At 39.5% G+C, this 26,251-nt stretch overlaps 1 protein-coding gene across 1 annotated transcript in view; it reads left to right on the forward strand.

Annotated features, from left to right (window-relative positions):
- Nucleotides 1-4,607: 4,607 nt before the first annotated feature.
- The window catches only part of LOC121390438 (E3 ubiquitin-protein ligase MIB2-like), a 32,308-nt gene continuing 10,664 nt past the window's right edge, over nt 4,608-26,251 (forward strand). The window contains exons 1-14 of the mRNA XM_041522254.1: nt 4,608-4,686; nt 6,898-7,138; nt 8,088-8,259; nt 11,346-11,452; nt 13,593-13,787; nt 15,186-15,322; nt 15,852-15,962; nt 17,362-17,466; nt 19,067-19,241; nt 20,947-21,089; nt 22,091-22,239; nt 22,699-22,855; nt 23,572-23,726; nt 25,256-25,382. Coding sequence (XP_041378188.1) covers nt 6,916-7,138; nt 8,088-8,259; nt 11,346-11,452; nt 13,593-13,787; nt 15,186-15,322; nt 15,852-15,962; nt 17,362-17,466; nt 19,067-19,241; nt 20,947-21,089; nt 22,091-22,239; nt 22,699-22,855; nt 23,572-23,726; nt 25,256-25,382 — 1,956 coding nt within the window. The 5' untranslated portion in view covers nt 4,608-4,686; nt 6,898-6,915. The remainder of the gene's footprint in view (nt 4,687-6,897; nt 7,139-8,087; nt 8,260-11,345; nt 11,453-13,592; nt 13,788-15,185; nt 15,323-15,851; nt 15,963-17,361; nt 17,467-19,066; nt 19,242-20,946; nt 21,090-22,090; nt 22,240-22,698; nt 22,856-23,571; nt 23,727-25,255; nt 25,383-26,251) is intronic.

Consider the following 26,251-nt stretch of genomic DNA (forward strand, 5'->3'; position numbering starts at 1 on the left):
AGGGACGTAAATAGGTTTGGGGGGGGGGGGGGGGTCCTGGGAAAATGAAGATAAAACGGTCCGCTCTGGCAGTGTGTTTATATTCGACCCCCGCCACCAGATTTAGACTACGCTATGTACCACCATGCACAGTGGCTGTGCGATCACAGTTAACGTTTGTTTTGTTTAACGACACCACTAGAGTACATTGACTTATTAATCATCGGCTATGGGATGTCAAACATTTGGTAATCTTGACATATACAGTCTTAGAGAGAACACCCACTACATTTGTGTCTATTAGTAGCAAGGGATCTTTTATATGCACCATCCCACAGACAGGATAGCACATACCACGGCCTTTGATATACCAGTCGTGGTGCACTGGCTGGAACGAGAAATAGCCCAATGGGCCCACTGTTATATACAACATTATGTGCCATTATTCACTTAAAATCCATGCATGACTGTATATATATGTTCTTAATTAAATATTCTAACTTATGTTTTAAAATGTGCTATTTTCTTTGTATTATTCATATACATGTATGAAGATATAAAGACTGATTGATTGATTGTTTTGTAAATGCCATGATGAAATATCACCCCCTCTCAAAATACAAACTATATAGGCCCATAAAACATCGTTTATATGCGTGAATGAAATTATAATAGACCTAATGTTCGTAAATATACATAGCCTGTGGATGAAAGAAAAGGTACGGTAAATTAATGGGGGTGGGGTGAAATAGACTAATTTTCCAAATATTATTTTTGGTTGTGAACAAGTTCAATAGTAGACGATTTTTCGTATTATTGTTTAATTTTTAATAATAATTTGGAGCGAGGGGGTGGGGGGTGTCCGTAAATGAAATGTACAGTGGACGGATTATTCACAACTAATTACTGAGTGGATCATACGTACACCGAGTCTGGAGCAGTACATATATATATATATATATATATATATATATATATATATATATATATATATATATATATATACGTATGTATGTATGTATGTGTGTGTGTGTGTGTGTGTGTGTGTGTGTGTGTGTGTGTGTGTGTGTGCGTGCGTGTGTGTGTGTGTGTGTGTGTTTATGTATATGTATATACAGTGTATAAATAAATAAATAAAATAAAATAAAAATAAAAAATATTAAAATTTCAAAACGGTTATAGAAATACAAGTTTAATTCAATTTATTATACATTGTCACAAATAAATCCAGTTGCTCACAAACTGAGGCCAATGCGACAGAAGGTTGTGTGCTCATGGACTGGGTTTTTTTTTTTGTTTTTTTTTTTGCACTAAACTCACCGTTCACACATTTCCAAGAGTATTCCGTGTCTTGCATGCGCGATTTCTCCATAGTTAAAGTTAAAGTATGTTGTCACGGGGATCCTATAATACCCGTAACTGAATGAAACACGATTATCCAAATATCTCTCCCAACTGTATATCTATTAGATCTCTCTGTAACGGGCAGTTCAACCCGCGTGGCTCGTCTAGGTATGATCAGAGATAAAATCTTATATAAAGTATATATTATTATAGCACGTTTAGTTCACTAGAAAACACAACAAAAACACAATACACTTTGGAATCTGTATTAACCTACGCTGACAAATGTACTGCCGTAGTAGTTAATTAACAACAACAAATAATAATACGCACACACAAATCTTATATAAAGTATATATTATTATAGCACGTTTAGTTCACTAGAAAACACAACAAAAACACAATACACTTTGGAATCTGTATTAACCTACGCTGACAAATATCGAATATCGCCTGGGGGTACAACGCGGTCTTCCCCCTATCAAGTGATATTTCCACAGCGACCAAGGCGGCATATTTTTCTTAGATGGCTGGCCAGACTTGATGACGCCTAGTATGCCAGCAATACCCCGAACGTACCGAACTAGCGGAGGTATTACGTAACTACTGGCCACATGGCCTCCGCATCTGGGCTGGGTGTGTATTAGGCACAGCTCGACCACGGTCGCGCGGAGGTATTAAGTAACAAAGTGCCCACCTGGGCTTAAGTGCATATTGTAACTGCACACGGCCCTCTAAAACATTAATATCGCCACAGGCGAAAACAAAATTAAGAGCCTGTTCCGTCACATATGTTTTGTTTAACGACACCACTAAAACACATATATTAATTAATCATCGGCTAGTCAAACATTTGGTAATTTAGATACTTAGTTATCAGAGGAATTACGCTATATTTTTCTATTATGTGGGTAATGTTTGGCATGCTTTTATCAAAGAACTGTCCGAGCACGCCTGTCGTGGGCACAACCTCTGACTTCGCCAGAGAGTTCTGTTCACATCATGTTTTCCATCAGCACCCTTTCCACAGACATGAAAGCACATACCACGACATTTGACCAATGATGGTATACTGGTTGGAACGAGAAAAAAAACCCTCAATTAGATGAAGCGATTATCATGCGCGTACATCTATATAGCGCACATTTCAAAGTCGACGATGAAGCAGGAACAGGAACAGGACAAGGTTTAACGTGTACATTCAGAGCAAGCTGTTGTAGCACACGCCTATCATGGGCACGGCTGCCCGCCTCGGCCGGCTACCCTGTCCATGACAGGAACGATGGGAGAGGTAGGAGGAAGGACCGCCTGCGCTGACTGGCGCAAAGGAGTGCCAGCCGCCCGGTTGATCGGTAATAGGCGGAGGGTATGGTGGTGATGGAATTTGAAATTAACAATGAAGCAGGTCAGGTCAGGTCATAGGGTTTTACGTGCACATTCAGAACAAGCTGTTGTAGTGCACGCCTGTCGTGGGCACAAGAGCCGGCCTTGGCCGGCTCCTCTGTCCATGACAGGAAAGGTGGGGGTGGTGGTGGTGCTATGGAATTTTGAATGGAGCCGTTAAATGCCAAAGAGAAAAGGTGCGCAATTTTGGTTGAGGAAGTTTGGCGCAATTTTGAACGGTCGGTCGAAAGGTAAATGGCCGAGCTAGTATAGATTTTGATATTAGTGAATCGAGAGTAGCTCGTTAGTTATAGACCTCTATGGTGCTGGGTGTCTCCCTAGGTTGCCCATACGATGAAGCGACGTCAACTCACTATTTAAAGGTGTGTGCGTGTGTGTGTGGGGGGGGGGGGGGGGGGGGGGAGGGAGGGGGCGATTGGTTTAATGGTAACATTGTTCAAAGAAATGCTTCCCTGAGACTTGGTGTTAATCAAGACGCCATTGGTCAACGTTTGGAACACTAACAAGCAAAACGTCTACTAACGGGAATACTCCGAAGTATGGCAAATAGATCCAAAGAGGATCGACAGCTACGTCGCTAATTAAAGGCATACTGTCACGGATTTAAGGACCTTATTTCTCTAAAAATGGATAATAAATAAAAATTACATTAATTGTTGGAAACCAAATCTAGCTATCGCATCACCGTAACTGAACCATGATGGAGTGAAATCCATGTCATCCCTCTCGGCAATTTTAGTTTTTGAATTATGGACCATTGCCAAATTCAATTATTTTTACAAAATGTCATTAATAAATGGAGTATGGTGGTTATGAAGATGGTTGAATAAAGTACATTTAGGGACAATTCAAATTATTTTTGTTCAGGTAATACTTTGTTAGACCATTAAATAGGTCAGTGGTCTGTGACAATGTGCCTTTAATGTCATAGTGTAGACATTGCTTTAGAAACTACAATTATTTCAACATTAAATTTAGAATCGACATTAATTATGTCCCTTTGTTGAAAGTTACAGTTTGTTTTGTTTAATGTCACCACTAGAGCACATTGATTTATTAATCATCGGCCACTGGATGTCAAACATTTGGTAATTTTGACATATAGTCTTAGGAAACCCGCTACATTTTTCCATTAATAGCAAGGGATCTTTTATATGCACCATCCCACAGACAGGATAGCACGTACCACAGCCTTTAATATACCAGACGTGGTGCACTGGCTGTGACGAGAAATAGCCCAATAGGCCCACCGACGGGGATCGATCCCAAACCGACCGCGCATCAAGCGAGCGCTTTACCACTGGGCTACGTCCAGCCCCGTCAATATAATGAAATTAACTCCCAAGAGAAGAAAAAAACGTTTACGATATTTATGGTCCCAGTCGTTGGGCCAATTAGGTTATTTTTCTTTCTAGCCAGTGCATCACGACTGGTATATCAAAGGCCGTGGTATGTGCTATCTTGTCTATGGAATGGTGCATATAAAAGATCCCTTGCTACTAATAGAAAACTCACCTTATTTCTACCCACCCCAAACTCTTTCCTGTCCTGGACGGAGGAGCCGGCATTGGCCGACACCTTTGTCCACGACAGGCGTGTGATACAACAGCTTGTTCTGAATGTGCACGTTACGCCCTCTGATCTGACCGTAATACAAAAATGTAACGGTTCTTCTTTCTAAGCTTATATGTTAAAATTACCAACTGTTTGACATGATGTCACATACAATAGCTGATGATTACTAAAAAAAACCCACGCCAAAATCCCAACTTTAAATAATCTTTAATTAAAACATGCTTTAATATATATGGTGTAATTTAGCACTTTGGCGTTCTTTTAGATGATTCATCTGACCTTTTATTAATCCAGCCGGAAGTATTGAAACTCCCAAAATAGGAATTTCTGCGGTGTTGATTTTATGTAATTTCTGTCAGTTTGGTTTACTTTTGTTTATCTAAAGTAAGTATCCCATTATATACTATTGTGCATAGTCTTTTTGTGGGTTTTCATTTCAAGCTGAATAATCCCATAATTCCGTAGATTTTAAGTCTTTAGTTCTATAAATTATAATTATATGGTTCCCAAAATCCGGTCCGTACGTCACCTATTTCCGAACACTAATTATGCATAAAATAATTGCGTCTTTTGCTAAAAATATTTATTTTAAAGTGTTACTGAAACCATAATAAATAATATACAATATAAATGAAGCTAGCCGACATACAAACAAGAAAAGGACACGCCTGTAAATTTTGTCTTTTCAGATTGTCAATTTTATTTATCCAGGAGACTGTGGAGTAATCAAAGAAGGAATTTTGGAAAAATATCTGCCCGGTCCCCCCTTCCCCTAACCCTAACCCTAACCTTAACCCTAACCTTAACTCCAACCCTAACCCCAACCCTAGCCCTAACCCCAGCCATAACCCTAACCCTAACCCTAACCCTCAACCCTAACTAAAAATAATAATGGAGGGGACCGGGCGGATAATATACCGGAATTTTATGGTAGTCCTCCTGCCATTTCATGATCTGTCTTTTCAATTAATAGCAGCAAAGGATCTTTTATTTGCACCATCCCACAGACAAGATAATACATACCACAGCCTTTGTTACACCAGTTGTGGAGCACTGGCTGGAACGCCCAATAGGTCCACCGATGGGGATCAATCCTAGACCGACCACACATCAGATGAACACTTTACCACTGGGCTACACCCTGCCCTCCAGGAGTAATCAAGTCACAGCATAAGGATAAACAGTAAAGTTAACACATGTAACCGAAAAGCAATAAAATAAATATTTACTTAACTAGTTGGTCCAATGTTGTATATGACACACTAGTCCGAACGGACATAGAAAGTGTGGTTCTTTAAAAAAATTTACATTACCCTAGCTGGTATTCAAAACTTGTGTCACCATGTTACAACTGTTTCTCAGCCGAGATAGTGAAACAAATGGACACACAAACCAAAAATGATTATGTATAACCAACCTTTCTCACTAAATCACGATTGAAGTACTTGCATCATTATTAACAAAATAAATCATCCAATGACAACCTTCAAAACTTTCCCCACCATTTTAATTGTGCTAAGTAGAGAAAAGCAACTCGCCCTGCATATTAAGAAAAGTATTGACTTAATGTGCACCCTGCACTAATGACAGGTAATGACATCCAATAGCCGGTGATTAATAAATCGATGTGCTCTAGTGGTGTTGTTAAACAAAAGAAACTTTAACTGTGAACTAGATGGACATTTGGACAGTTATCAATGCTCTCTTACTGTCAGATACCAATCTATATTAATTCTGTGCAATGACTGCCTACAAAACGGTAGTCAAAGATTCCCACTCTAACACAACAACAATCCTATGTTTGACTTTAAATACCTTCATACCAGTGATAGAAATAAGCTAATTTTTTTACTAGTCCCACCAGACAAATACATCTAGAAATCTACTTGTCCACCAATCTTTTCACTTGTCCAAATAATGGTTTGTTTTATTCATGTACAAGGACAATGTTTTTAATTGCTTAAAATGAAATTGTATTTAACAATTTCACTTGTCCACAGGACAACCAGCAAGGTACATTTCTCTTGTCTGAATAGATTTTCACTTGTCAGGACAAATGAACAAGTGCTTATTTCGAACACTGTTTTACATCAATAATTTTTGAGCTCCCCGATTTAAAAAAATCATATATTAATCATTAACATGCACTACAAGAACAAACCCGTCAGCAACTACATATTTAAGTGGAATATTAGTGAAAGTGGGTGAGTATTCGGGCTATAGTTGTTATTAATATCAAATGCCAAATTCATTTGCCAAAGCACATTTAAAAATAGAATCCACTTTTGGTGTACTACGTGAATCGTAACGAATAGTCGCACACTCCATTCTTGTTACATATTCGGCACTTTCTGTTAGTGGAGCCTTGTATTTGGTATTATAGAGAAAACAGACACTATGCACAAGTTACACAAGTTTGATAGAATATCAGTCTTTTAAAGGTTATTATTTTTACTTCAGTTTATGTTTACAAACAGGAATGCGTTATGAAATTAATGCATCTGTTACCATATCGCAATTTTTTTTTACATTAATTAGTTTCTCTCTCACATTAATTCGTTTTGTGTTTTACAATACATTTTTTTTTTTTGACAGGTTTCATGCAGCTGTCAAATGGAGATCGGCCTTAGGGTTGTGCGGGGGCCAGATTGGAAGTGGGGGAACCAAGATGGGGGTGATGGACACGTTGGTACAGTTGTTGAGATTGGAAAGCCACTAAGTCAGACGTCACCAGACAAAACCGTTGTGGTTCAATGGGACTCAGGAGCTCGGACCAACTACCGTGTGGGCTACCAGTCTGCCTACGATCTACGGATCCTTGATAATGCACCAGTCGGTATGCAGATTTAATTTTTTTTGTAAAATAGCTGTACAGGGAGTGTTCATTGTTTATGGTTTGAAAATCAGTGGTAAAACAGGGATAACTCTGGGTATGTAGCAAATTTCACCAAATTATTATTATTAAAACTCCAAAAATTGCAGAAACCCACAATTATTTTTCAATAAAATATTAATCATTACATGAAATTATTTTGCCAACATAAAATTTGCTGACGATTTCCCCAAATTATCTATCACACATAGTCTGTCCCATCCTATATAAAAAAAAAAAATTGTAAATAATTTCAGTTTGGTTTGACATAAGACGAAAAGTAAAAGTGTTTTGTAAAAAAGTTTTTTTTTTTACTGTTTTTGTGTGCAATTTAGAAAACAATCAGCACATAAATAAATAACTTGTAGTAAATTCCATAGTATGAAAAAGGCATTCTCTGTAGGACGAGACTATAGATTTGCATATCCCATTTTTTTTGTGGGCTCATTAAATTAAAGATATTTAGGACTTGGTCGTAACAAGTTACACAAAATAAATTGGGTTACCTGTAATTATTTTGCCATGAATGGTTTATGCAAATGTTCAATCCTCATCAGCCTAAAATTGCTAAATGCGATTTAAAGTTGAATTTGGTCAATATATTTCATGATTAAATCATGAAAAAATGGTTCAGAAATGAATTTTGTTATATTTCATTTTGTGAACTAAAAGTAAATCTACATGTTGCTAATAAAAAATAAGATGAAATTTAAAAGACGGAAAGGAAAGGGGACAATGGGATTTTTAAAGTATGTGTATAATATAAATTCTAATAATTTTGAGGGCCTCAGGGAAGATTAGCTTTTGCTAACTGAGTTATCCTTACTAAATAAAGAATTTAATATTAATAATTTATTATTATTATTATTTTTATTTAAAGTTACATTTTTATTTATTTTTTGTTTTGTTGTAGGTGTGAGGCACACAAACATTATCTGTGATGCCTGCAAGAAGCAGGGTATCCAGGGCATGCGATGGAAGTGTACCAAGTGTCGCGACTTCGACCTGTGTACACTGTGTTACATGGCCGACAAACACGATACTTCACATTCATTCCTCCGCATTGACACTGCGTCTTCAAAAGGGTATGTCTTGTAACTTTTTTATATTTTTTATAGCATTTGAGATAAAAGTTGAAGTTGAAGTGTGTTTTTTTTGTTTAACAACACCACTAGAGCACATTGATTTATTAATCAAGATCTCTTGCCTATGTGCTAGCAGTGAACGCCTTTGATGAAGGGTTGCGATTGTCCTATGTCAGGGGCGTAGCGTGATCTGGACCTGGGGGGGGGGGGGGGTCGAATATGAACTAAGTGGACCCTTTTTCTATTTTGTTTTTGTACCACCAGAATCTCCATATGTATAAACCTGTATGTTTTAGTTCTGAAAATGGACCATTTGCTTCAGCGTGTGTGTGTGTCCGGAAACACACACACACACACCACGCCCGCCCCCCCCCCCCCCCCCCCCTCTATGTTGGATACCATAGCTGCTAGAAGAAAAAAAAAGTATGTGAAACATTCTATCTATCTATCATAACCATTGTTACAGCAACAAAAGTTAAAGTTTGTTTTGTATTATTGTTTAACAATTTATATTATGGAAAAAAACAACATTAAGGACATTTGATAAGTGAATAACATCACGTGGCAAACGAAATCAAGCCCCACACCTTGATTGATAATTCAATAAAATAATAAAAAAAAAATAATTCTGACGTGATATAAATGTTTTAACATTTCTTTCATATACATTTACAATGTTCAAGTGACATCCCGCAAGTATTTAACAGAATAATCTATTCAAGACATACTAGCAATATACTTCCAACGTAAACAAGCCATTTCTATGGAGTATTGACTCTTGTTTTCGTCGTCCATTGTCAATGCAGATTATGTATCGTGTACTTCCTCATCATTCTGAATCATTTGTTTGAATGGAGTCGCACATTTAATGGAGAAATAAAGCGCTCACTTGATGCACGGTCGGTTTGGGATCGATCCCCGTCATTGGGGCCCATTGGGCTATTTCTTGCTCCAGCCAGTGCACCATGACTGGTACAACAAAGGCCATGGTATGCAGGGCTCACCCTGGATCAAAAATACCTGTAGCCAAAATATTAGCCAAATGGAATTTTTATTAGCCATATTGAAAATGCTTTAGCCAAATTTGTTTTACGCAGTACTGTATTGAGTATTTATATATTTATGAATATGAAAATGTATCTTTTTCAGCTAATTGTGTACAAACTGGAATAAATAGGATTAACAAAACCTCAATGGGGTTAGGGCAGTTAATATATTACCGGTACTTCGATTTTTCAGCGGGGGTGGGGTTGGGATGGGGTTATGCAATATCTTCAGAGTTTGAAGCCAGTACCCCATACACCCACCCCTACTTCTAAGGCCTATGACATTAAATTAACAAACATACAGAAATATGGGGGTGGGTTGGATGTTTATGGATGGTGGATTTTTTTTTCTTTCTTCCTTTTTTCCCAAATAAAAATTTGAGAGCTTTTTATATATATATATATATATATATATATATAGAGCTCATTATTTCTTTAAATAGCAATCTTTATGTTAGTTTCATTTTTTTATTTATTTTTTATTTTTATAAAGTGACCCGTCAATTCCCAACCCCAAACAATTTCATAATTTGTGTCATGTTGTTGCGGTTGATTTCAGCATCGTGTTAAATGCTTGTTGTGATTTCTGCTTACAAAATTTAAATACTGCATGTTCATTTCCGGTCATCGTGATCTGCATGAGTACGAAATTAACAAAGACAAAGGAATAAACAAAAACTGCAGTTAGGTATTCATTGATGCGAATAACTATTGTTTTTCTACAAATTTACATCAAGATTTACTTTTGCGTAATCGTATTGTTTAATGTCCGCAACGATGACTCTTGACACGCGGGTGTCGGCCGACTCTGAAGCGTGGCGGATATTCCACCGAAAGCTGTCCTCAGTTCAGCCAACGAACGTTCTTCCTAACGTTCGCGAACTATTTGATTGGTGTTCGTCGTGTCCATTTTGTTTAACGTGAAGCGCACAAACCAGTCTAGCGAACGTTTTGTTTTCGCTCGGTCTGACTGAACTCGGCCCTTGAGATGGCCTACATGTCTTTCGGCCCTGAACTGGCATGTGTATTCAAATTGACACGCATTGTCGGTCTGTTTTTATTACTTTGGTTCAAAGATTTTACAAAGTTAAAATAACAAGCTACAGATCTTCCAGACATTGCTGTCATACATGCTGAATGCATGCCGTTAAAATTAATAACCGTGATTATTAAAATACGCAAACATCATAAGGCTTATGCTGTATTCTGCACGACACCGTTTCTCGTTACCGGTCACGAGATCGCTATTACGCTAATTGAATATTTGGTAGTATTATTATGTTTAAGGTGTCGGATAGATTATGTAACCGTTTGTTCACATCAGAAGACAGAAAATGGCCTAGCCAAAATTTTAGCCACTTGCAAATTTTATTAGCCATTTTTTGTAAAAATTAGCCAATGGCTAATTTGGCTACCGACAGCACGAGCCCTGGGTATGTGCTATCCTGTCTATGGGATGGTGCATATAAAAGATCCCTTGCTGCTAATTGAAAAGAGTAGCCCATGAAGTGACAACAGCGGGTTTCCTCTCAATATCTGTGTGGTCCTTAACCATATTTCCGGCACCATATAACCGTAAGATAAAATGTGTTGAGTGCATCATTAAATAAAACATTTCCTATCGATGGAAAAAACAAAACAAATAATAATAAAATATGTCAGTCGGAAAAAGAGAGATCGCCCATCAGACTGGTAGTTGCATTTTTTAACTCATCCATCAGAATTTTTACTCGCATTTGACGAGCGGGCGAGTACTTTCTGCCCCTCCGTAAGTAGCTAGGGATCTTTTATATGCACCGTCGCACAGATAGGATAGCATATACCACAGCCTTTCATATACCAGTCGTGTTGCACTGGCTGGAACGAGAAATAGCCCAATGGGCCCACCGATGGGGATCGAACCCAGACTTTTCGCACATCAAGCAAGCGCTTTACCACTAGGCTACGTCCCACCATCCTTTTCCTAACAAGTTTTTTCTAAAGAATACTTTAGGAAGAGATTTGTAGTGTGTCTCATGTTTATTAATTGTATTTTTTCAGGATGAAGGTTTCCAAGAGATTGAATTGCTCAAGGACTCAATCATGGGGCATTTTTACTGGAGCCAAATGTGTACGAGGCCCTGACTGGGATTGGGGTAATCAGGATGGTGAGTTTTTACTGAAGCCAAGTGTATGTGAGGCCCAGATTGGGATTGGGATAATCAGGATGGTAAGTTTTACTGAAGCCAAGTTAGTATGAGGCCCTGATTGTGATTAGGGTAATCAGGTTGGTAAGTTTTACTGAAGCCAAAATGTGTATGAGGCCCAGATTGGGATTGGGGTAATCAGGATGGTAAGTTTTACTGAAGCCAAGTTTGTATGAGGCCCTGATTGTGATTGGGGTAATCAGGATGGTAAGTTTTACTGAAGCAAAAATGTGTATGAGGCCCAGATTGGGATTGGGGTAATCAGGGAGCGAAGCGATCTTAGAGCTAAGATCACCATAAGTGAATAACCACCTTATTGCTAAGATCGCTTTGTGGAACAGGGCCCTGGATGGTTTTACTAGAGCCACATATATAAGGCTCTATATTTATTGGTCTTTCCACAAAATTTTAAAATAATCGAATGATACAAGACTCAATTCATTTTGTGGTGTGGGAAACAATCATTGTATCTCAAATTTTAATCTTGAAAGAAAAGCTTGAAACTAGAAGCAGTTCTCAGTGTTCGAGATTAACGGTATCCCGATATCCTGGGGGTACCAGAATTTAATTTTGGATACTGGACTTCAACAACCCAGTATCCCACAGCGATGCCATATAATGTTTTTTTGTTTTTTTAATCCTGTGTTTTTATTTTTCGTTGAAACCATGAAAGTCTTCATTTACCAGTGAAGTAACAGTATATTTGAGCTCGTACCCAGTCTAATGCTATGCCATAATAATATCTCCCCCAACTCGTACCCAGTCTAATGCTACACTGGAGCAATAGTGGTGTAGCAGTATACTGGGAACCGCTAAGTCGCTATTGTTTATGTTGAATGTTTCCTCCCTTCAAATTTTATTTGAGATTCCACATCTGCAGAAAATTGATACAGGTAGGTTTATCATTAGTAATATCAGAAACACTTATAGATTGCCCCCAAATATTAATGTATGTCAGTACTACTTAAAAATAGATTCAGCAAATCTTTTTGCCGATTCCTTGTGATTGCGAATTTCATGAAATCCGCGATCTCGATTTAAGCGTAGCAATAGACGGTGTCGCCCAAGTTTGTTATGATGTTATTTATGAATTTCCTTTAAGTGGGATATTAATTTCTCAGGTGGGATACCAGATTTTGAAATGTTAGTATCCAAATTTTTAACAAGTAGTGATATGAATTCTAAGATGGAAAGTTTGTGATCCTGAGAGCATATTGTGTATTTTGAACACCAGTTGCCTCTTGCTGTTATTAGAGGGGTGAGTGGGACGTAGCCCAGTGGTAAAGCACTCGATGCACGGTCGGTCTGGGATCGATCCCCGTCGGTGGGCCCATTGGACTATTTCTCGTTCCAGCCAGTGCACCACGACTAGTATATCAAAGGCCATGATATGTACTACCCTGTCTGTGGGCTGGTGCATATAAAAGATCCCTTGCTGGTAATCGAAAAGAGTAGCCCATGAAGTGATGACAGTGGGTTTCCTCTCTCAGTATCTGTGTGGTACTTAACCATATGTTTGACACCATATAACCGTAAATAAAATGTGTTGAGTGCGTTGTTAAATAAAACATTTCTTTCTTTTTCTTGCTCTTATCAGTTGGGGGCGGGATTTAGCTCAGTCGGTTGACTGCTCACTTGAGGTGCTTGCGTCACTGGATCGAACCACCTCGGTGAGTCCATTCACCTGACTGGGTTTTTTTCTATCATTCCAGTCAATGCACCACAACTGGTCAAAGGCTGTGGTATGTGCTTTCTTGTCTGTGGGAAAGTGCATATAAAATTAGGGAAACTGTAGCAGAATTGTGTCAGAATTACCAAATGTTTGACATCCAGTAGTCGATGATTAATTAATCAATATGCTCTAGTGGTGTCATTAAACAAACCAAAGTGTAACTTTATCTTTATCAGTTTTCAGCCTTGATGTTAGACACCCTATGTAAACTGTGGTTTAATAATGTGCTGAGGTGTTGTTATGTATACAAATATTCCTTTAATTTTCCATTATTGTTTACAATGTTAAAAACCTACGCAACCACGGTCTATCAGAGTCAAAGTAAAAATACATTATGGATTGACTGTATTATTGGTGTTTTAATTTTAGGTGGAGAAGGGAAAATAGGAAAAGTGACCGATATTCGTGGCTGGGATTCTGAATCAGGTCGCAGTGTTGCTCACGTGACCTGGTCGTCAGGGTCAACGAACGTCTACCGAGTCGGACACAAGGGCAAGGTCGATCTGAAGTACATACAGGCGGGAGCTGGGGTGGTTTACTACAAAGATCACCTGCCAGTTCTGGGTACTGTATATTATGGAGATTAATGTCTTACGTTTTCTTTCATGGTCAGAATGGACAATTAACAACTGGGGTTTGTTTTCCATACATTAACCTGACTTCTAACCTGTGGCATTTTGACCTCTGGCCTGTGGCATTCTGATCTCTGACCTGTGGCATTCTGACTTCTGACCTGTGGCATTCTTACCTCTGACCTGTGACATTCTGACCTCTTACCTCTGACCTGTGGCATTTACATGGACTGACTGATCCAAACATAATAGTCAGTCAAAATGGGTACAATTTTTCAATGAGCTAAGGACATACAGTTCTGGTCACATGAGGGAGGGAGAAGCATGTTGCAGTGTTGGTATAAAATTCTCCTGCCGGCAGTAGCTAGGGGGAATTTGTCTATTAACTCAGTTGAGTAGTAATGTTGGTATAATGTGTCCCTACTGCTAGTAGCTAGAGCGCTGGAATCTCATACTGATTGTCTGTGGTTCTTCTAAGTGGAGCTGACATAGGGACTGAGTATGTTCTTAAAGCAAGAAAACAATTATGACCTAGTCTGAACCTGAAACAATTCAACTGCCCATGGCCTACAGTTGTGGGTTGTAGCTTCACTTGATGGGGGAGTATGTAGTAGTGTAGGTATACAGCAGTCCTACTGGTAGTAGCTAGTGGGAATTTCCCTATTAGCCCAGTTTGTAGAGTGCTGGACTCTTACATTGAGAATCTGTGGTTCAAATCCCCTCCGACGAGACATAGCCCAGTGGTAAAGTGCTCACTTGATGCGCGGTCGGTCTGGGATCAATCCCCGTTGGTGGGCCCATTGGGCTATTTCTCGTTCCAGCCAGTGCACCATTACTGGTACATCAAAGGCCGTGGTATGTGTAATGGTGCATATAAAAGATCCCTTGCTGCTAATTGAAAAGAGTAGCCCATGAAGTGGTGACAGCAGGTTTCCTCTCAATATCTGTGTGGTCCTTAACCATATGTCCGACCCCATATAACCTTAAATAAAATGTGTTGAGTGTATCAAATAAAATATTTCTTTCTTTCCTTCAAATCCCCTCAGTGGGGATTGATTTATCTATTACATTTATCTTGATTTATCTGGTCTAGGATTGATCCCCATCAGTGGGCCATTGGAGCTAATTCTCATTCCAGCCAGTGCACCACGACTGGTATATCAAAGACCATAGAATGTGCTATTCTGTCTGTGGGATAGTGCATATAAAAGACCCCTTGCTACTAATGAAAAAATCTTGCGGGTTTTCTCTCTAAGACTATATGTCAGAATTACGAAATGATTGACATCCAGTAGCCGATTATTAATAAATCAATGTGCTCCAGCGGTGTTATAAAACAAAACAAACTTAATTATTACATTAACTGGTTGTTAATCTCCTTTTGTTGCAGGTGAGTTTGTGGAGGTGGCTGGACCGGGCATTCCGTGTCAGTTCAAGGTCGGAGACAAGGTCAGGTGTGACCTTGATGTTGAAATTCTCAAACAGATGCAGGAGGGACATGGTGGCTGGAATCCAAGAATGGGCGAGGTAAGTCTGTGACGACCTTCACAAAATATGCAGAATACTGTGTGACTAGCCATTTATACCATTTAGAAATGCATCCACTGAGAGAGAGAAAACAAGTTGGATACAATTGTAAATACTGGTAATCGGTTGCAAGGTAAAATGTATGTATGTAAGCAACATTTTATTCCTTTCCCCTTTTTTATAAACGTTCCTTGCTCCTCATTTTCAGTAGGGGGCAAGACGTAGACCAGTGGTAAAGCACTCGCTTGATGCGCGGTCGGTTTGGGATCGATCGCCATCAGTGGGCCAATTGGGCTATTTTTCGCTCCAGCCAGTGCACCACGACTGGTGTAACAAAGCCATGGTATGTGCCATCCTGTCTGTGGGATGGTGCATATAAAAGATCCCTTGCTGCTAATCGCCATATAACCGTAAATAAAATGTGTTGAGTGCGTTGTTAAATAAAACATTTCCTTCCTTCCTTCATTCTCAGTAGGTCAGCTCAGTTGATAAGAGTCCTAGCCTAAGGTGCTTTAACTTTTCATTGCAGTATGTTGGTAAAGTGGGCACGGTACACAGGATTACTGACCGCAGTGATGTGAGGGTACAGTACGAAGGCTGTTCTAATCGGTGGACCTTTCATCCTGGCGCTTTAACTAAGGTAGGTAACACTATTATTGTATTTCATCCAGGAGCCTAGGATCGATCCCTGTCGGTGGCCCCATTGGGCTATTTCTTCTTTTTTTTCCTCTTTTTTTTCTCCAGCCAGTGATCCACAACTGGTGTAACAAAGGCTGTGGTATGTACTATCCTGTCTGTGGGATGGTGCATATAAGAGATCCCTTGCTGCAAATCGAAACGAATAGCCCATGAAGTGGTGACAGCAGGTTTCCTCTCTCAATATCTGTGTGGTCCTTAACCCATATGTCTGACGCCATATAACCATAAATGAAATAAAATATGTAGAGTGTGTCGTTAAATAAAACATTTTCTTCCTTCTTCATCCAGGAGCATTAATAAAGGTAGGTAACTCCATTAGCTCATTTCATCTAATATATATTAGTATTACCGGCCTCGGTGGTGTCATGCTTAAGCCATCAGACATAAGGCTGGTAGGTATAGGGTTCGCAGCCCGGTACCGGCTCCCACCCAGAGCGAGTTTTAACGACTCAATGGGAAGGTGTAAGACTACTACACTCTCTTCTCTCTCACTAACCACCAACAACTAACCCACTGTCCTGCCCAAATAGCTGAGGTGTATGTCTAGGACAGCGTGCTTGAACCTTAATTGCATGAAGAAAGAAACATTAGTATTTCATTTTATTCCAGAGCATTAGTAACAAAGGTAGGTAACTATCAACTAATTTCATCCAGTAGTATTAACCAGCCTCGGTGGTGTTGTGGTTGAGCCATCGGACATAAGGCTGGTAGGTACAGGGTTTGTAGCCCAGTACCGGCTCATAACCAGAGCGAGTTTTAACGATTTAGTGGGTAGCTGTAAGACCACTAGAGGTTTATGTGCCCAGGACAGCATGCTTGAACCTTAATTGGATTATAAGCACAAAAATAAGGTCAAATGAATGAAGTAATAAAGGTATGGTACTTCCATTAGCTCTTTAGAACCAGAGGCATTAACTAAGACTATTAGTTGATTTCATCCATAGCATTAAAGCCAGTGCACCGTGACTGATATATCAAAGGCTGTGGTATGTACTACCCTGTCTTTGGGATGGTGCATATAAAAGATCCCTTGCTGCTAACCGAAGAGAGTAGCCCATATAACCGTAAATAAAATGTGTTGAGTGCGTCGTTAAATAAAACATTTCTTTCTTTCCATTAGCATTAACAAAGGTAGATAACTCTATTAGTTCAGGAGCATTCTATTCACTTACGTAGTATAAATGTATAGATTTACACAAAGTAATAAAATGATTCAGTATAAGCCAAGTAACATTTAATTTTTCCATTTCAAGCCATTCAGACAGAATTTTGGCTAACATACCATTAATTTCGAGTGCCGAATTTTGTAAATGATTCGGTGAATGATGTTTTGTTTCCAGGTGCACCAGTTTACGAATGGCGACATCGTGAAGATTTCTGAAGATATTCATTTGGTCAAAGACTTGCAGAAAGATCATGGTGAATGGACAGATTCCATGAAAAGTGTAAGAGAAGAAATAATTTAGTAATGTTTTCTGTGGTACTCTTCACAATTAGGGCTTGACATAGCTCAGTGGTACAGCGCTCGGCTGATGCGTGATCGATCTAGGATCAATCCCCGTCGGTGGGCCCATTGGGATATTTCTCGTTTCAGCCAGTGCTCCACAACTGGTGTAACGGGCTGTAGTATGTACTATCCTGTCTGTAGGATGGTGCATATGAAAGATCCCTTGCTGCTAATTGAAAAGAGTAGTCCTTGAAGTGGTGACAGCAGGTTTCCTCTATCAATATCTGTGTGGTCCTTAACCTTATGTCTGACGCCATATAACCGTAAATTAAAAAAATGTGTTGGGTGTGTCGTTAAATAAAACATTTCCTACCTCACAGTTAAACCAATACTTTTAAATTGGATGGGATTTAGCTCAGCTGCTTGAGTGCTTGCCTGAGGTGCTTGCGTCGCAGGATCAAAGCACCTCAGTGGATCTATTCAAATTATTGGGGGGGGTTTCTCATTCCAACCAGTGCACCACAACTGGTCAAAGGCCGTGTTATGTGCTTTCCTGTCTGTGGGAAAGTGCATGTAAAAGATCTCTCGCTGCATTAGGAAATATGTAGCGAATTTCCTCTGATGACTATGTGTCAGAATTACCAAATGTTTGATATCCAGTGCCGATAATTTATTAATCAATGTGCTCTAGTGGAATCCTTAAATAAAACTTTAACTACATTGCTAATTAATGCCATCATACACGACTGGTATGTCAAATGCTGTGGTATGTGCTGTCCAGTCTATGGGAAAAGTGTATTTGAAATGTCCCTTGCTGCAAATGAAAAAATACAACAGGTTTCCTTTGAAAACTATGGTAAGAATTATTGACATCCAATAGGCGATTAATAAATCAATGTGCTTTAGTGATTTCATTAAACAAAAGTATAAACTTTCTAGTAGCCCAAAAAGTTTGTGAAATTGTTGACAGTAATGAATGGGGGTGGGATTTAGCTCAGCTGGTTGAGTGCTCGCTTGAGGTGCTTGCGTTGCAGGATCAAAGCACTTCAGTGGATCTATTCAACTGATTGGGGTTTTTCTGGTTCCAACCAGTGCACCACAACTGATCAAAGGCCGTGGTATGTGCTTTCCTGTCTGTGGGAGAGTGCATATAAAAAATTCCTTGCTGCATACGAAAAAAATGCAGCGGGTTTCCTCTGATGGCTATGTGTCAGAATTACCCAATGTTTGACATCCAATAGCCGACAATTCATTAATCAGTGTTTTGGCGCAGCATGTAGCCCAAGGGTGTTTGTTCGATGCGCGGTCGGTCTAGGATTGGTCCCCGTCGGTGGACCCGTTGGACTATTTCTCGCTTCAGCCAATGCTCCACAACTAGTATAACAAAGCCCATGGTATGTACTATCCTGTCTGTGGGATGGTGCATATAAAAGATCCCTTGCTGCTAATCGAAAAAGAGTAGCCCATGAAGTGGCGACAGCAGGTTTCCTCTCTCAAAATCTGTGGGGTCCTTAATTATATGTCTGACACCATATAACCGTAAATAAAATGTGTTGAATGTGTCGTTATATAAAACATTTCCTTCCTTATTCTCACAGACGCTGGGTAAGATAGGGGTTGTGTTGAAGGTGTACACGGACGGAGATTTGCGCGTGACTGTGAGCGGGCAGACATGGACGTACAACCCTCGGTGCTGTACGTTGATGCCACACGGCGCCCAGGAGATGAACAACACCATGGGAAGTCACCGACCAGAGCGGCCAGAAGATATCAGTAAGTACAACCGGCCTCGGTGGTGTGGTGGTTAAACCATCGGACAAAAGGCTGGTAGGTATTGGGTTCGCAGCCCGGCACCAGCTCCCACCCAGAGCGACTTTTAATGACTTAATGAGTAGGTGTAAGATCACTACACCCTGTTCTCTCTCACTAACAACTAACCCACTGTCCTGGGCCCCGTTCCACGAAGCGATATTAGCACTAAGATCACCTTAGTGCATACGGTAGCTAGGGACTTCAAATGATCTTAGGGCTAAGATCGCTTTATGGAACGGGGCCCTGGACAGACAGCCCAGATAGCTGAGATGTTTGCCCAGGACAGCATGCTTGAACCTTAATTAGATATAAGTACAAAAACAAGTTGAAATGAAAATGTACGTACAGATGCAGAGCTAAGTATTTCTGTTTATCTGTCGGTTAGGTATCCAGTTAGGTATTGATTTATATTTAGTTTTCAGAGCTTTAATTTGGCAATATAAGTTGTAGAAGCATTACAAGGGGTTTATGGATTTTTTTACTCTCTGTATGCTCTTGTACCCCAAGCTGAGAGCTGAGTTGTACAAGAACATACAGAGGGTATAAAAATTCATAAACCCCTCGTGATGCTTCTACAACTTATACAATCCGATTAAAATTAGCTCTTCTGGTCTCACCAGTAGATCTAACAGCACTGCGTGGACTCCCATGTCCAGGTGACATTTCATCTATAAATAACAATTTAAATATCGACCAATTAGGTTTTGATTGGTCGAATGAAAGGTCAACTGAACATGAGCTCCAACGGGCTGCTGTTAGATCCACATGTAATAGTGGAGCTAATTTTAATTAGATTGCAACTTATAATGTTTTGTATGTTTTGGATTTTTTTTACTAGTGCTGGCAATGAAAAGAAACATGTTTTAAAAACGGAAGTAAATATCACAGTATGTTAAAATGTGGAAGTGAAAGAGCATACAGAGGGTATAAAAGTCCATAAACCCCTGGTGATGTTTCTACAACAAATTTATTTTGCCAACATGTTTAATACTGATTCAAATTCAAATGCTCACTTTTCTTCAATTTCATTTTCCAAATGGTTGGCAAATTGTTTGACAGCCATGTTTTATTTACGTTGGTAACACCACAAATTTTTGCATGGCACATTAATGTAATAACAACAGTCCAATGTTACAGGTGGGGTATAAGAGATTTGACTCCACCCACGTGGGGTATAAGTTTTTTTTCCCCAAGGCTAAATAACCAATGAAATTTTAGTATTTTACATGAAGGTGAGATAAAAGGTATTATTACCCCTAATATTGTGGTTCAAAATATCTTGGTTCCAAGTCCATGTTCTTTACTTTCTGGAGCAGGACGTAGATCAGTAGCTCAGTGGTACAGAGCTCGCTTGATGTACTATTGATCTAGGATCGATTCCCGTCAGTGGGCCTATTGGGCTATTTCTCATTCCAGCCAGTGCACCACAGTTGGTATATCAAAGGTCGTGGTATGTACTACCCAGTCTGTGGGATGGTGCATATAAAAGATTCCTTGTTGCTAATCAAAAAGAGTAGCCCATGAAGTGGCGACAGCGGGTTTCCTCTCTTAATATCTGTCTGGTCCTCAACAATATGTCCAACGCCATATAACCGTAAATAAAATATGTTGAGTGCGTCGTTAAATAAAACATTTCCTTTAATTCCTTCTTTACATTCTATTGCAGCTAGCCTGGCAGATCTGCTGGAACAGCTGGTGAAGCTGCAAACACCCTCCGGAGTGGAGACCGGACCGGACCGCTTGGTTCGAGAAGCGGCACAAGGTCACGTGGACGTTGTCCGGGATATCATCACTAAATACCCAGATAAGGTATCACATCGTTAATCGTTTGTGTTTAGTTGTAACCCCCCAGTGGTAAAGCGCTCGCTTGATGTACAGTCGGTTTGTGATCGATCCTCGTCGGTCTGGGATCGATCCTCGTCGGTCTGCAATCAATCCTCGTCGGTCTGTGGTCGGTCTGCGATCGATCCTCGTCGGTTTGCGATCAATCCTCGTCGGTCTGCGATCGATCCTCGTCGGTGGGCCCATTTGGCTATTTCTCGCTCTAAACAATGCACCACGACTGGTATCGTAAAGGCTGTGGTGTGTGCTATCCTGTCTGTGGGATTTTTTTTTAGCAGGTTTCCTCTAAGACTATATGTCAGAATTACCAAATGTTTGACATCCAGTAGGTAAGGTATAGGTATTATCACCACAGTGGTTTTTGGTTTTGTTATGTCGCCTTGACGGTGGCAGCAATGACAGTGACAACTTTTGCTTGGTATATCAAAGACTGTGGTATGTGCTTTCCTGTCTGTGGGGAAGTGCATATAAAGGATCACTTACTGCATTTGGAAAAATGCATCCGGTTTCCTCTGCTGACTACGTGACGCTGACAGCAGTGACAGTGACAACTTTTGCCTTTAGCTATAAGGCCTAGGTCAATGAAAATAGATACAGCTAGAAAAACAACACAGCTGGGTCTAGGTCTGGTGAGTGTGACAAAGACGCCATGTCTGACGTACTTTGATGTCTTGTCTGTTATCAATATATATTAACTGCATTTATATCTTTAGATATGCACGGTCGGTCTAGGATCGATCCCTATCGGTAGGCCCATTGGGCTATTTTTTGTTCCAGCCAATGCACCACGACTGGTATATCAAAGGACGTTGTATGTGTTATCCTGTCTGTGGGATGATGCATATAAAAAAACTCTAAGATTATGTCAGAATTACCAAATGTTTGACATCTAATAACTGACGATTAATAAATCAATGAGCTCTAATGGTGTCGTTAAACAAAACAAACTTTTTACTTACTGCCAACAGGTGGATGAGAAGAGTTCAGGGAAAACTGCCATGCAAGTGGCGAGTCATCAAGGTCACCTGGAGATCGTGACCTTGCTGTTGTCGGCCGGTGCCAAACTCGAACTCCAGGACGAAGATGGGGACACGGCGCTTCATTATTCTGCGTTTGGGTCAGTGTTAACTGCTTCTTTTACATACTCTAAGGATACTGTCATTCTTTTGCATTTCTGGTACAAGATCTAGCTCTGTCTGTAAAGCACTTTCCTGGGGTGCTTCAGTTGTAGGATCAAACCCACTCGGTTGACCCATTTCTCTGATTAGGTTTTTTCCACGTCTCAACCAGTGCTCCATTACTGGTATATCAAAGATAGAGGTATGTGCTGACCTGTCTGGGAAAGTCCCTTGCCTTTGAGGTATTAGTCACGGGATATTGATTGGGATGTGGAAACATTCGGTAGGTTTTCCAAGGAAGCTACCAAATAGCTATAATTTAAACGTGGTGAAGGTTTCGGATCTGTAATACGTATGCCCTTACCATGTATAATCAGCAAAAAGAACCCCTTAATACCATAATTTTGGGTTTAGCTCTTCACTGCCGGACTATAAACGTTCTTTTCTTTTGTCTTCAGAAATCAGCCGGAAGTGATGGAGAAATTGTTACAGCACGGAGCACAGATCAATGCTTTAAATCACGGTGGTTGTAGTACGCTACACGTTGCTGTTAACAAACAACACGTGAACTGTGTCCGAGCTTTATTAAAACACGGCTGTAATGTAAATATACAGGTCAGTTTGCTAGAACTAATTTCATCTGAGTGAGTGGTTTTAAAAAATAATATCACTTTGTCTCTCTTGTTTTCTCTCATTCTGTGTCTTTATCTGTTTTGTGTGTCTGTCTATCTTTCTCTCTCTCTCATTTTTAAAAATTGTCTTTCCTGTCTACAGGCCTGTAGGTACTGGGTTCGGATCCCAGTCGAGGCATGGGATTTTTAATCCAGATACCGACTCCAAACCCTGAGTGAGTGCTCCGCAAGGCTTAATGGGTAGGTGTAAACAACTTGCACCGACCAGTGATCCATAACTGGTTCAACAAAGGCCATGGTTTGTGCTATCCTGCCTGTGGGAAGCGCAAATAAAAGATCCCTTGCTGCTAATCGGAAGAGTAGCCCATGTAGTGGTGACAGCGGGTTTCCTCTCAAAATCTGTGTGGTCCTTAACCATATGTCTGACGCCATATAACCGTAAATAAAATGTGTTGAGTGCGTCGTTAAATAAAACATTTCTTTCTTTCTTTTTCCTGCAAATTTAAGTGAAATATATTCGCTAAAATACTTTTAATTTGTATTTAGTGATTTAGTAAAAGACCGCTTAAACCTTGTCCCAGCTGTTTAGAAAACAAATTATACTTGCATTTTAGAAAAAAAATTATACTTGCATTTTAGAAAAAAAATTATACTTGCGTTTTATTAAACTACAGATAACATTGCTATTTTTTGTCCCAGGATGCTTATGGAGACACTGCTCTTCACGATGCTATTGGCAAGGAGAGTCACGAGATAATAGACATGCTCGTCAACTATCTCGGAATCGACTTCACGCTGAAAAACAAACGAGGCTTTAATGTGCTGCACCATTCTGCCCTCAAGGGTAACAATTTGTAAGTGAAAATTTCAGTTAATATGTACCTTGATTTATTTAACGTAATGCACGATTCTGCCTTCAAGGGAAACAATTTGTAAGTGAAAATTTCAGTTAAAGGGACAGACCCTAGTTTCAACCCGCGAAAATTAACACTAAGTTTGTTTAATCTACAAAGCTGTAACCCATTGGGATAAAGTTACAATTGAGTGAAACCTGAGTCTGTGACTTTGAAATAGCGAAATATCCTCTGAAAATAGACTAAAGCTTTACTCCATAACTGTTACTTCTCCGACGCACGTGAGTTTTTAAAAAGGTCAGAAATGCATTTTGTGCTATTAAAAACACCAGGATGACCAAAAACACTTCGAATGTATTGAAATGGATAACCTAAACAATAAAATCTAAGTAAAGTATGATTTCAGTTATCAAAAATGGCTCTAATAGTAAAAAATATGCCTTAGTGTTTAAAAACTAGAGTATGTCCCTTTAAGTGTACCCATACTTGTATGGTTTAAGGAGGCGAGATTTAGCTCAGTGGATAGAGCATTCACCTGAGTTGCTTGGGTCTCAGGATTGAACCATCGCAGTGGACCCATTTTAACTCCTCCCATCGTAAGCAGTACGCCCCACAACTTGTATATCAAGAGCTATGGTATGTGTTGTCCTGTATGTTGAAATTTGCGTATAAAACACCACTTGTTGTTTCCTCTAAGATTGTATGTCAAATTATCAGATGTTTAACATTGAGTAGGTTGTCATTAATTAATCAATATGCTCTAGTGGTAATATAAAAAAAACCTTAACTTTTAACAAACAATATTTTCATTTCCTTAGTAATAGTTAGAGGACGAGTAACAATACTTTATTGGCGTATAAAGGTAGTGTCGCACGAGACAAAGGCGATAAAGTATTGTTACTCGTCCTCTAACTGTCTTAGAGCAGAGCCAAAATCGTTATGACTGCACGTACAGCAATACCGCTTATAAAGTGAATGTCTGAAGTACTTTATCGGGATATAAAAGTACTTCACGTGACCAAATATGAAGCTCCCATTGGACTAGAAATTCAGCTGTGCTCTAACCTCATTTAGGAGGTGATTAAAGACACAGTACCACAGATAACAATAATCATTTTGCATAATTTTGGTTTATAAGTTAAATTTATATTCACTTCACATACAAAACTTCTCCAGAATATCAGCTGAAATAAAAAGTCTTTTACAGGCATGTGCTTCGTCCGGTTTTTAGCGGAATTCTGCTTTAAAAAAATATATTTTATCGTAAAATATATCCGTAAAAATGTTTTCATAAAAAAATCCCATTTCCCTTTATTTTCAGGTTTTTTTATTATTGCACTTCCACTAAACCATTTTCTTAATGACTGTTCGCTTACCTGTAGACAATGTACCCCGATATAAGACTGATGACCAGTCAAAGAAATCGCTGCGCTTTTGTATGATAGGACATTTTCAGCTTTTTTTAAGAATCCCAAATCACATGCCTGCTTTTAAAATATGGTATAAATATGGGATTTGTGTTTTTTTAGCGCGACAGAGAAAATCTTACATCGCTGTCGGCAGATTGTGGACCTGAAGAAAGACGATGGATTCTCAAGCCTCCATCTGGCCGCACTGAACGGACACAAAGATGTCGCCCAGACTCTTCTACAAGTTGTAAGTTTATTTGTTTTGTTTTTTTGTCAGGGTGTGTGTGTGTGTCTCTGTGTGTGTGAGAGAGAGAGGGTGTGTGTGACAGAGGGTGTGTGTTTCTGTGTGTGAGTGTGTCTGTGTGAGTGTGTGTGTGTGTGAGTGTGTGTGTGTGTGTGTGTGTGTGTGTGTGTGTGTGTCGGGGCTCGCTGGCGAAAACATTTGCGAAAGATTTCTTCCCTCCATCTGATTTTTAGAACCAAATATTTCTTCAACCAGTTTTGTTCTGTTGATCCACCTCGTGGTGTAAATAAGCACTATTTGCATGTCCGTGAGGCCAGTCTACTCTTCAGTAGTGTACTGCCAGCTGCAGTAAATACTGTTTAAGACATGTTGCATTGTTGATACTAAATGTTTGATTACTAGCGACAACAAGTTTTAAATTTTATTAGTCGTGTTTTGTCGTACCAGTTAATGTTGTAAATCTAGGTCACGTGGTTAAGTTCATTTCCACGAAGTGGGTACGTTGGTGAGGAATACATATTGTTTCTCACTTATATGCAATCATTATTAGTTTAACCTTTATACGTTTACAGATTATATTTCAAACATATTAAATGGCGAAATTATAATTCATATCTGCTATATCTACTGATACAATATAAACGCCAACATGATACATTCCTCCGCCCCTTGCACAGAAATACAACTCTCAAAACCGGCGTGAAACTGAATGAGCATTTTTCCACATGTGAAACAGTCGCGAGCCAGTGTTTTGATAGCAGTAAAATATAAAGACGTTTCCTTTGTCTTTATTTTGGGTGACTGACAATACTCTTGAGTTGGACACCAAAACCATTATGAACAGTATTCAGTAATAAATCATACAGGTAAGT

This window comes from Gigantopelta aegis, chromosome 15 (genome assembly GCF_016097555.1).
Source record: "Gigantopelta aegis isolate Gae_Host chromosome 15, Gae_host_genome, whole genome shotgun sequence".
Classification (NCBI taxonomy): Eukaryota; Metazoa; Mollusca; class Gastropoda; order Neomphalida; family Peltospiridae; genus Gigantopelta; species Gigantopelta aegis.